Raw genomic sequence first — 12,921 nt, 5'->3', positions numbered from 1 at the left:
ACCTAGATAGACTTCAGGAATGGTCAGAAAAATGGCATCTATGCTTTAATCCAACAAAGTGTAAGTATTACACCTGGGAAACAGTAATCCCAAAATAACTTATTCACTTGGTGGAGTTCAACTAAACCCAGTACTGGCGGAAAGGGACTTGGGTGTTACGATGCGGTCAGACATGAAATTCTCTGAGGATTGTAAACAGGTTGCAAGGAAGATCCATGGTGTCCTATCGATGATCTATCGAACTTTTCCAAGTAGAGATAGGGACGTGATAATCCCATTATATAAGGCTTATGTTAGACCGCACTTGGAATACTGTGTTCAAGTATGGAGACCGCACCTAAAGAAAGACATCAAGCTTCTTGAAAGGATGCAAAGACAGGTAACTCGCCTGGTGAGATCGGCAAAAGGGCGTCCTTATGAAGAAAGGCTTCAAATATGTGGGTTGCAAAGTTTGGGAACTAGACACCTTAGAGGAGATTTGATTGCGGTGTTTAAGGCCCTGAGAGGCATCAGTAAAATGAATGAGGATGAAATTTTCAAGATTATAAATGATGCTAGAACTAGGGGACATAAATTCAAGTTACGGGGGGAAATGTTTAGATTGGACTGCAGGAAGTTTTATTTTAGCCAGCGAGTTATAAATTACTGGAATAAGTTGCCTTCATGCGTGGTAGAGGCCAACAGTTTGGGGAAATTCAAATGGATAGTACTTTTGGGTAAGGGAAGCGCATAGGATGATAGGTTTAATTTCCTTTTTTTTTTTATTAATTATTATTATTTATTTATATCATTGTTTTGTTTGGATTTTTTTTTTTTTTTTTGGCTAGTGCAGCATAAGCCATAGGCTTTCTTGCACCATGCGGCCATTACTAATACTAATAACACAAATATTACAAGCAATACTGCATATTCCTTAACTTGATCTTGGAACTACATATCAAGTCACTGTATTGCATGGGAAACGTTTTATAAGATCCAAATCTTACATAAAGTTAATGTTATGTTTATATATGTGTGTTTTTATTGTTTTAGAAAGGAAGAGTATAGTAGAAGAAAGAGTAGGCTTGTGCTAAGTGGGTAGGCAATCAGTCCTTGTAAATATTGGAAAACAGAAAACCCATATTAGCATTAGTAAAGGCACATGATGCAAGAAAGCAAGCTTATATAGCATCAACCAAAAAAAAAAAAAAAAAAAATCCGTTCCCATTTCACCCATCCACTTGCTCCAGATGTTTGTCTAGTTCTGCCTTGAATCTGTTTAAGCTATCAACTTCTACAACAGATGGAAGTTTGTTCCAGCAATCAACCATCCACTGGCTAAAGGTAAACTTCCACACATCTATCCTACAATTGTCTTTCCTCAATTTGAATTTATGCCCTCTCAGGTGTTTATTCTGAGCAAGAGGAAGAATCCCATCAGCATTGAGCATGCTCAAACCATTCAAGGCTTCATACACCTCAATCAGATCACCTCGCAGGTGCCTAGTCTCCAGACACTGTAATTTGCAAAACCTAAGCCTTTCTTCATAAGAGCAACCCTTTGTTCCATTCACTAATCTTGTTGCCCTTCTCTGTACTCATTCCAACAGCTCTACATCCTTCTTAAAATGAGGCCTCCAGACCTGTATACAGTACTCAAGGTGTGGCCTGACTATTGCCTTATACAAGGAGATAATCACCTCCTTATCCCTGCTAGAAAAATTCCTGTATATCATTGACAAGACACCATTAGCTACTCTTGCAGACAGTCTGCACTGCTCAGAAAACTTCATATCTGCCTGCACAATTACCCCAGGTCCTTTTCATTGTCTACCACTGTCAGTGTAGTACCACACAATTGATACATTACTCTGTGGTTACTGCTTCCCATATGCAGTACTCCACATTTGTCAATGTTAAACTTCAGTTGCCACCTCTCAGCTCATCTGCTCAAAAATATGTCACTAGCCAACAAAAAAATTTTTTTTTTCATACCTTCTCAATGAAAATATGTGATTCTGGAGGAAATAAATGCACTAATTCCGAAAATCACCATAAAATGTCTCTATCACATCTACATCAAAAGATGCATCAATGTTTAATGTTAAAATAAAGTTATATGTATGTAAAATTCAAGTTTGTAATACAAGTGTAAAAAATGTTTGGAGGATAGATTTACAAACCTGAGAACATGTCACGATCAGTGAATACTTGGAAAACTTTGGCACAGCCAACAAAAATCCTGACCAAAAATGCTGCATGCTCCCTTCAAATTGTAAATTGTTGCATCGGAATTTGAACCTAAGAACCATAGAAAGAAGTCTGATTATGTTTATCACAAGTTGTTGTTGGTTTAGGGATTTATTAAGCGCATCGGCAAATGTGGTGTGCCATACATAGTTTATCACAAGAAATAACACAAGGGATTAAGTGCATCGGCAACTATAGTGCACCATACATAGTTTATCGAGGCCAGAATCAATTGCTAAAATTAAGAGAATTAGCTTATATCTGTTAAAATAAATTAGTATGTCATACATTACTATCATGGTGATTTTTTTGAAATCTATGCATAAAAATTGGTTAAAAACAGCAGTTCTTGGAGGTAAAAATTGTGTTGGCTAGTGTGTTTATTTCTGTTGATGGGGCATCGCAGATAGAGAGAGAGAGAGAGAGAGAGAGAGAGAGAGAGAGTACGTAATGGGGGCAACATTAAAGGGGAAGGGAAATAAGAGCTTTGAGAGTAAAGCATGCTGTACGTAGTAAACACGAGAATTATAATCATTGGGCCAAATGGTACCATCTGAGAACCTTCAGGCAATGGAAGTAGCAGGTAGTATATGAAAATAGTGAAAACAAGACGAAAGAGACTGCAATTTCAGATCATAACATAAAGATGCAAAAACCCCCATTACACCATCAGAGAGTGGAAATCTGGTAGATGGAGAGGTCTCTAGTGGGGGAACCTTTGTTTTAGAGTTGTGGGAGGATAGTGATGCGTTGAAAATGACAGATAAAAGAGCCACTGATGAGTGTTGCCCAGGAGGTGGCGAAGACAAAAAAAAACCAGTAATTCTATGGGAAAAGAGTCACGGAAAGAGAGGGTAATGCAAATTAAGAAAATAATACTAGCAAATGAAAGGAGGGGGAAAATAATAATAAAATAAACACAATTACTTCACAGTTTTAATGCTATTTTGATATTCGTTCTCATGCTATCGACTACATCAGACAAAATGTTTTTGGTAAACATGCCAAAAATTAAATATGTTACAAAACTTCATATGGACTGCCAGTCACAGAAAATATATTATCACAGATAGCATTATTGTATTTTGTGCTGTTTGCAAAAAGAAAGTTCCATGCAAGAAAAAATTTCAGATTGACCAACATGTGAAAACAGCATTGCACATTATGGCCAAGCAAAGGAAAAATTTCCAGACCAAATCATGTACTTCAAAAGAAGAGAAAAATTATTTCAAAGGATTTGAGTCTTGCCCTGGTAGGCAGTAGTGCCCTTCTAAATAAGTTAAACAATTGAGTCTCAAGCAATTTTTGCAAAAAATATTGTATAAATCAAATATTCAAGATGCATCTACCTTGAGGGAGAATTACCTTAACACAGTATTTGTCAAGATACAATAAACTACATTTGGATGTCCTTTAATGAAACGACAGATGTTTTGTAGCTGTTGCACATTTTATATGTGGAAAATTAGATGCCGAATCATTGCATCTGTATTTATTTGCATGTAAGGCCACAAATTTACAATGGATCATTTTGAGAAATATGTTATTGTGCATTGTAACAAAAATTATTAGGAGTTTGAAAAGGAAATCTTTTCATTAACAGTTTTATTACTTTAACATATTGAATGAAAAATAAATCGTGGTTCAATTAATTTTAATAAACAAATAATAAATGTAAACATAGTAGGGCATATAATCTGATATCTAGTAATTATTTGTGTCATGTTTTGATCCTCCATTGTGAATTGGGAATACATTTGTACATGTCCAGTTCATAGGTAGGGACCTCCCCTGAATCTAGAGATGCTCTTATAATTATGGCTGTTTGCTTACCTTCCTTAATATATTAATTGATAGATCCCATCCAAGCCTCTTTTTTTAAGTTTTTCTTCCACTTTCCTCTCAGATATCTCAAATGCATTTAGCTCCCTGTTAGATTTTGAAAAACTTCTGGCACCATTCCCTAAAGGATTCTTCATGTGTGAATGTAGATGCAAAATACCTATTCAGTTGTCAGCAACTTGAGCAGGATAACTAACATCAAGTGGACCAATATGATTCAAACCCTTCCTTCTACTGTTAATGTAAGTAAAGAAGTTGTTGCTGTTTTTATTTGCAACAGACTTTTCATAATCTCCCTTGGCTTGTCTAACCTCCCTTGTGGCTTAATTACAAACTATTTAATATCAACCATGGGCTTCAGTCACCTGATAATTTATATGCATCCAATGATTGTTTCTTCTCCGCCACAATTCTCATCAGTACATCTAACTTCCATTTAGGTCTAAGTCTGGAATGGTATTTCTTAGTAGATAAAAAGCCTAATAGCTTCCACAATTGTTTTCCATTTAGAATTTTCTGTTGGCAAAATTATCAGATGGTCCCACTGCATAGAATTTAAAAACTGTCTGAAAGACTATTGTCACCCTTACGAAATCAAAAACTCTTCCCTTGTCGGTAGTTACGTATTTAAGTAAATCTCATATCAGTACACTGTGATCACTGCCACCCAGTGGGTCTTTTGTCTGCAGATTCTTAATGCATGAGGAATCACTATTGATAATTAGGTCAAGAGTATTACTTCCTCTTGTTACCTCTCTGATGTGCTACTGTAGAAATCAGTTATCCAATAAATCCACAAAAGCCTTGCAAGTGTGTGAGTGACCAACCCACAAGTTCCGGTCAATATGCGGAAAGTTAAAATTTCCATTATAAAACATTCTGATTTACTAGTTCACTCTAATTCTCTGTATAACTTTTTGTTATACTCATCAAAGTCATTAGGCCAATGATACGCTACTACTCTCATTTTTATTTTCCCAGTGCTTCCAGTGCTTATGTCACATCAAACTGACTCAATGTTACACTTCCTTAGATTTAATATGCTTCTTAACTAAGATCATAATATTCTTGTATATCTGAGTGACACCATGTCTTCATATCTCTACAATGTCTCATTTTTTTAATGCTTTAACTACTATTTCAAATTTATTTACTGTGCTTCTCACTTTAGTGTACATGCACATATATTTACTTGTTCCATGATGACCCACAGCAGGACATCGTGTCCCATTCCAGATAGCACGCAAACATTGCACAAGTATTACATTTCTTAAGGCTGTATTTCATAGGAGAACCACCCTTCAGTTCTTTTCGAGCCACAGCACTCACTCTCGCTATTTTGAGTCTGTTGCCTTGCTGTTGTAGTCTGAAGCATGATTTCCATTTAAATTCAATTCAATTCAATTTGAAAATATTGCTCTAAACTTATTTAATAAAATAAGTTTAGTGTAGTAGATGTTATTTAATTTTTCAAATATGGTTCTGTTTAATATGAGAAACTAGGGGAAAAAAACGTATAACTTATTTACACAAAATGACTTTCAGACAAATAGAAAAAGTAAAAAAAAAAAAAGCATCACATATTTGGTGGAACAAATATGTGAAAAAAACACTTGTTCTTGCTAGAATTTGAGAATGTAGTGGGAAATTTGGAGTCTATAATATTTAATACAAAACCTGAACCTAAGCAGTGGGCACCATGTCTCTGCACAGGTAGAAAGGAAGATAATGTGCTGGGTACCACTTAATTTGTCTATTTTTTCTCTGTAGCTATATATCTCCACTATACTAGCTTACAGTGTAGCATTTAATTATTGGCTCTCCACAAAACAATACCAGAGAATAACAAGTGGCATTTCTATCTCTCACATGTACACAATACTAGAGGTAAAATATTGAAGGACTCATTATTTATTTAAATGTGAATGATACTTTTAAGTAGTAGTTTAAGGAAGGTAAGGAAAATGTCATTAATATGAGATGTGGCTAATAAATAATGACTTGCAATAAAAAATAAATATAATGAAATATTTCATACTTTACAAGTTATCCCCTTCAAAATAATTGCCTTGGGCTTGTACATAAACATTTCTGTAAGGCTTTTAACACTTTGATCTTTTTTTTTTTTTTTTTCTCTTTGTCTTCAATGAACTGAAAATGGGTTCCCTTAAGTACACTTTTCAATGTAGGGAAGAGAAAAAAATCATAAGGAGCTAGATCTGGAGAGTAGGGTGCATGTTCACACAGAGGTATTTGTTTTTTTGGCCAGAAACTGGTGAGCAAGTGCGTTGTGCACTGGAGCATCCATTATCTTGATGAAGTATCCAGCCATCCTTCCACAATTCAGGTCTCTTCCTTTTAATTTTTTCAAGCAGCCTTGTCAGAACCACAAGTTTGATTAACAGTCTGATATGGTGGATGTATTCAGCCATAATTCTCTTAATATCGAAGAAAACAAGAACATTTTTTCATTTTTTTTGGGCCTGGGAGATAGTTTTGTCTTCCAATGGAATGTCTTTTAGTTTCTGGATCATACTGGAACAGCCAACTTTCATTGCAAGTAATTACAGTTCGGAGAAAGTCTGGATTTTCTTCAGTTTTTTTCAAAACATCTTCACAAACTTGGAGTCTTGTCATTCTTTGATCTTCGTTCAAAATTTTTGGCACATACTTTTCTCCTGCCCAAATTTTTAGCTAAAATTTTGTTTTGTTTATTTCTCTGTCCATATTGAGTTCTGATGCTTAGGCAATGATCAAGTTTAATCAGTTTACTTACCCACTCCACATTTTCATCAGTTTTCATGGATATCAGATTGCCTGGTCGTTCATAGCCTTCCACATTCTTTCTTCTATCTAAACATCTTTTATGCTATTCAAACATGCAAGCTCTTGACATAGTATCTTCTCCATAAACTTGATGTAACATCTCTTAACTTTTAGTTTTGTTAAAAATTTCAGGTTTCCTCATTATTCGATTCTTTTGTCTGTCGTTTTTCTAGCACACTGCAAAGTGAATGAGCCTTGGCAAACAACTACGGAATCGTTCAGGATCAACTGCTGTGGATTTGTTCCATGGATGGTGCTTGATGTGCAGTGGCTGCATGCACAGTCTCATTATTTAATAGCCACACCTTTTATACAAGAGAAAAAAGAGCAGGAGAAAGCAGAAAACCTTGGAAACACCAGGATTAGCATTAGCAGAGGCATAAAATGCAAGAAAGGAAGCTTATTCAGCATCAGCCAAAAAAAAAAAAACCTCTCATTTAACCCCTCCATCGTTCCAAATGCCTGTCCAGCTCAGGCTTATATTTATTTAGGCTCTCAACTTCCACAACAAAAGATGGAAGTCTGTTCTGCCAATCAACTACCCACTGGCTAAAGGAAAATTTCTGCACATCTGTTCTATAACTGTCTTTCCTCAATTTGAAACTGTGCCCCTTCCAGTTCTTAATCTGAGCAAGAGGAAAGAATCCCATCAGCATTCAGCCCGCTCAACCCATTCAAGGCCTTATACACCTCAATCAGATCGCAGGTGCCAATTTGCACCTGCGATCTGATTGAGGCACCAATTGAGGCAGGTGCCAATTTGCACCTGCAATCTGCGATCTCCAGGCACTGCAATTTGCATAACTTAGGCCTTTCTTGGTAAGAGCACCCCTTTGTTACCCTTCTTTGTACTCGTTCTAGCAACTCTACATCCTTCCTAAAATGAGGCCTCCAGACCTGTACACAGTACTCTAGGTGTGGCCTGACCATTGCCTTGTATAATGGGATAATCACCCCCCCTGTCCCTGCCAGCAAAATTCCTATATATCATTGACAAGACTGCATGACCTGCCCTGGCAGCCCTTCTGCACTGCTCAGCGAACTTCGTATTTGACTGCACAATTACCCCCAGGTCTTTTCCACTTTCCTGAGTGTAGTAGCACACAGTTGGTATGTTTCTCTTGGGTTATTGCTACCCATGTGCAGTACTTTGCATTTGCCAATGTTAAACTGCAGTTGCCTTCTCAACCCATTTCCCCAACTTATCTAGATCCATTTGGAGTAGCATACTGTCTTTACCATCGTTAACAACCCTGCTAACCTTTGTATCATCTGCAAACTTGGACATTAGTCCTAATATACCTTCTTCAATATTATTGATGAATACACAATACAACAGTGGGCCTAGCACCGAACCCTGTTGAACTCCACAAATAACATTTGTCCACTGATTACCACCCTCTGTCATCTCTCACTCAACCATTATAGCAACTTTATCCTTTATCCATTGTAGCAACTTACTATTAATGCCATACCTCTCCAATTTGTACAGCAGTCTTCCAAAAGCTTTCCTGACATCCAAGTATATGATATACTTGGATTTCAGCTTCAGACAAACCTCAATGCAAACTTGCCATTACTGGGCACGAGTAGACTTGGAACAAAGTATGTACAAACATGTCATATGCAAATAGTGATAGAGAATACCATGCGTGCTTCCTACTGATATTCTCAACATCTCTGCCAGTTATCTTACTGTTTTACAGCAGTCTTCGCTCATGATTAGAGAAGCAGTGGTTATAGTTCCAGGACCACCAATTGAATCACATCCATCTTTAAACATTCTAAACTGCCTGCGAGCTGTTCTATCTGGAAGCTTAGATTTGCCATAAGCTTCTAACATTTCATACACTTCAGCTGATGTTTTCTTGAGACGGAGATAAAATCTGAGAGCAGCATACTGTTCCTCGCATGTTACATCCATTGTTATGTAGGTGAAACTGAACAGCATAAACTTCATGGGGATGGTGACTGATTGCCAAAGTCACACCATGCACACAAGTCAACTGCGTAGTTGCTATTTGATGCAGCTTGGTTTGGTCTTAAATTCTTCAGTACAGTTGTTCATGAAAAATTATCATTCTTTATTGAACAACCCTTGTATATTTTTAAAATGACGTTTTAAGAAAGTTTTTTGGTGGTTTTAATCTTTTTGCAGTTAAGTTTTTTCCATTATTTTGACTATTTAATTTTGATGCATTCGGCATATGTAGTGAAGGGAGAAGATGTATGAATTAATGAAATTTTTGGATATGGCGCACACACACACACACACACACACACACACACACACACACACACACACACACACACACACACACACACACACACACACACACACACACACACACACACACACACACACACACACACCATGAATATACCGGCTCCTTCCTCTCTCACACTCACAATCTTAATATTTGGACTCCATTCACTATCTAGCAGAGTAGAGGTAGTGAGATTATACATTAGCTGATCTGAATGCCTCTCAGAGAGAGTTACTAATGGATTTGGTTTGGTGAACTGTCTCATAGCCAGCTTGCTGTACCCTTAAATGCAAGGAATATTGGATTTCTCCATTATGCCCATTATAACCTGTTTAATAAAAGAGATGGGGAGGAGGAGGATTTATTATCATGTGGAAAATACAACAACCATTTCTGCATATGCACAATTCAGAAACAGTTATATTTCCTCTCAATGAACTTTTATGTAATTAATGAGTTTTGTAAGTGATGAATCAAATGTGTAATTATTCCTGCTCTCTTCTTTCAATAATTTGTTACTATTTCTAGAGTTACAGTTTATTATTCTTAATTATCATCATGATAAATTAAAAATAATTCTTATTTTAAATTTATCATGAAGAAATATTACCTTAAAGAATTATTCAGAATTTAAGTTCTTTGTCACATTTTTCTATAGAGGCGTCTGCCATGCTGTAGAATACCACCTACTCTACCAAACAGTTTTAATCAAAGTCCTACCTCACGGCCAAACTTCGAATTTGGCATTCATACAATGCAGCCTTGGTTTTATAGTGGGATGTCTCGAGATGAAGCAACTCAGCTGCTTACTAAATATGGAACTGTAGATGGGTAAGTGATATGCTTAAGGTTTTTCTTTCCTCCTCTTTCAAGGTATGAAGAATAATGAGCATAATGTGCTTTATGCCTGCTATTTTCTGTTAAAAATTCTTTCACAAACCATTAATCTCTCAAATGATTAGGATGTTTCTTACAAATTTTTGTACAGTCAGTTCTGCTATAATGCAGTACATGTGTTCCTAAAAATCTCTGCATTATGGTATTTCGTGCATTAAAAACAACAGGGCTTATGGGAAAAATAAGTATGGGGAAGAGCACTCAAAAAAAAAATGTTCAGTCTAGTTCAGTAAGTAAAACACTAAAAAAAAAAGTTAAAAACCCAATAAAATTGCTAACATAGGTTTAAAGTTCTTAAATTTCTAATAAATAAATAAACATTACAGTAAATATAGCGCTTTAACTTGACAAGAAATGAAGTTTGCTTGATTGATATTTCTGTTCACTGACATTTTCTTTTCTTTTTTCTTTCTATCGTAAAATTTAAAACGGTAAAAAAGATAAGCAATCAATAACAACGAACGTGGAATGCACAAGTGAGACAAGTTTATAATGCTTAAAAAATAGGAATAAAGAGAAGATTCTGAAAATTTATTTGTTTTTTATGATTGAAGATTTCATGGAAGTGGAAATGCATTTCACCATAATAACGTAAAAACCCACAGAATTTCAGCTATCGGTATTATTATTGCAAGTGCAGTAAGATCAAGTTTACTACCTGTTTATAATGAGATAGCACTATAAACCAATAAACCAGGAACTGCTAATTGTTTTTACTGTTTTATGGTAATGACCTAGAGAAATGTGCTCCTCTGCTCATGCTATCATGCTTCACGAAATATCTGTTCGAACAGAAAAATGTTTTTTTTTTTTTTTTGATTTGGTAGTTGTTGGCGCATCGGCTTCTGTGGCCATATTGCACCTCCCAAGGTTTTTGCAGTACTTTGATCCAAGCCCGAGGCGGGAATCGAACCCGCGACCTTTGGGTTGCCGGGCAGGTACTTTTACCCACTCGGCTAGCCCGGTCGGCCCAGAAAAATGTGAGCTCCTGAAACACTAGTCAGCCTACAATATCACTTGTTATCTTGTAAATACAGCAAATGACAAGTGTGCCTCGGGCCAATACAACTGCAGTAAATGAGAAATATAGCTCTCACACATTTGACATTGACATTTTTTAAGCTTCGTAAACTTGTATGTATTGCTGCACAGGTTGCTACATTCAGCTTGGTGCCGGGTTTTGCATTCACCTGGTGTTACTCGCAGATGGAATCGCACATGAGCCAATACTGTTGTTGTTATTTGGTTTTTAAGAGCATTAGCAACTAAGGCCATATTGCTCTGGGAATATGCAGTCATCATTCCCTGACCTTTCCACATCCTCCGTATTTGGTGGTCACAGGCTCGAACCCCGGTCTAATCAAGCAGGTGCTACGCACTGCTGCTCCTTCCCACCTGGCTACATAGGTGCCTATGAGCCAATGCGAAAATTGTGTTATACTCACATTGTTTCCTATTATATTAGTTATGTTGGAGCAAATTTGCGTTGCAAAAATGTGCGTTATAGCAGAACTGACTGTACTATAAATAAACAGTATCTCTCATAAGAGAAGTTGTTGGTTTTTTGTTGTTTTTGGTTTTTAGGAGCATTAGCAACTAAGGCCATATTGCTCAGGGGATGTGCGGTGGTCATTCCCTGACCTTTCTGCATCCTCCGTATTTGGTGGTCACGGGCTCGAACCCTGGTCTAATCAAGAAGCGTGTGCTACGCACTGCTGCTCCTGGCTACAGAGGCGCCCATGAGAGAAGTACTATATTACCAAATGTATGCAAACACTGTCATGTCTATAAAAATGAAAATATGTTTTAATAAACAAATCAAGATATAGGGTCTGCCTTTGACAGCATTATTCCATTGTGCAACACTTTCAAACAATTCCTTGTAGCAGGAGTTTGCATCCATTCCTCTCTCAGTGCAGTTGCCAGTTCAACTGATGAAGTGAATCATATTGACCATGATCTGGTGTTTAGTTGGATCCATATCTGGACTGGGTAAGCCAGGTAAAGTGTTTGGGCTTTGAGTACCTGAAACCAGGTATTTACATCTCTCACTGTATGGGATGGAACATTACTATGTTATAGTGTGGAGGGCTTGCTTCTATGTACCAGAACTGTTGACGGTGTTCATGTGCAACCCTGCATTGATGGTTTCTGGCACTACAACCAATAGACAGTCTAAACCGCAGCATGAAGCAGCCCCACAACATGATCTCATTTCTTCCCCCCCCAACTTTACTGTAGGCACAGTACACTGTGTCCCCAATGCACAGCTTGTCAAGCATTTTCCACACCTATCATTCCATTGACTGTCTGGTCTTAAGTTTGTGTAACATGGCCCATTACTTCATAGGACCTGCTGGATAGGATCTGTTTCATTAGATCTATTGTTCCATTGTACAAGGGCTGGACACCACTGCAGATATCTTCTGTGATATGGAGTTTGTGATGACATGCAGCTTCCTGTGGACCCTTCTGTGGGGTCTGCATCGTAGGTTCCAGGCTAGCACCTTAGGAATCTGGTTTGTTTTCCATACACTGTGACCCATAGAAATTTGGAAAGGAGGATCTTAATGTTTGATGGGCCCAGCTTCAATACATTACTTTGGTTCCTGCTTCAGCAGGATGGCAGATCCTGGGATAGTTCACCCAGGAACAATTGGCTAATGGAGTCAACTAGAACCCAAAAGCCATGTTCTTATTCTTGTGGCCCAAAGGATTCAGACTGATGGATGTGCAGGTGTGGTGTCCAATTCCTGACTGCATCTATTGCTTGACAGTTGTGGGTGTCCTGTTGGGCTCCAGGGTGTGTGAGTGGGGAGCCAAAAGGACACTCAGAGGATAAACCAAATAAAACCTCATG

At 37.3% G+C, this 12,921-nt stretch overlaps 1 protein-coding gene across 4 annotated transcripts in view; it reads left to right on the top strand.

Moving 5' to 3' along the window:
* LOC150091163 (growth factor receptor-bound protein 14-like) overlaps positions 1-12,921 on the top strand; it is a 452,305-nt gene that overhangs the window by 412,325 nt on the left and 27,059 nt on the right. For all 4 annotated transcript variants that reach the window (XM_090382372.1, XM_090382364.1, XM_090382349.1 and 1 more), the window contains one exon: positions 9,823-9,995. In XM_090382372.1, coding sequence (XP_090238498.1) covers positions 9,823-9,995 — 173 coding nt within the window. The remainder of the gene's footprint in view (positions 1-9,822; positions 9,996-12,921) is intronic.

The sequence above is a fragment of the Mastigoproctus giganteus genome, chromosome 1, assembly GCF_048544385.1.
Source record: "Mastigoproctus giganteus isolate SK-2022 chromosome 1, ASM4854438v1, whole genome shotgun sequence".
NCBI classification, from domain to species: Eukaryota; Metazoa; Arthropoda; class Arachnida; order Uropygi; family Thelyphonidae; genus Mastigoproctus; species Mastigoproctus giganteus.
This window is presented reverse-complemented; position numbering and strand designations above follow the sequence as displayed.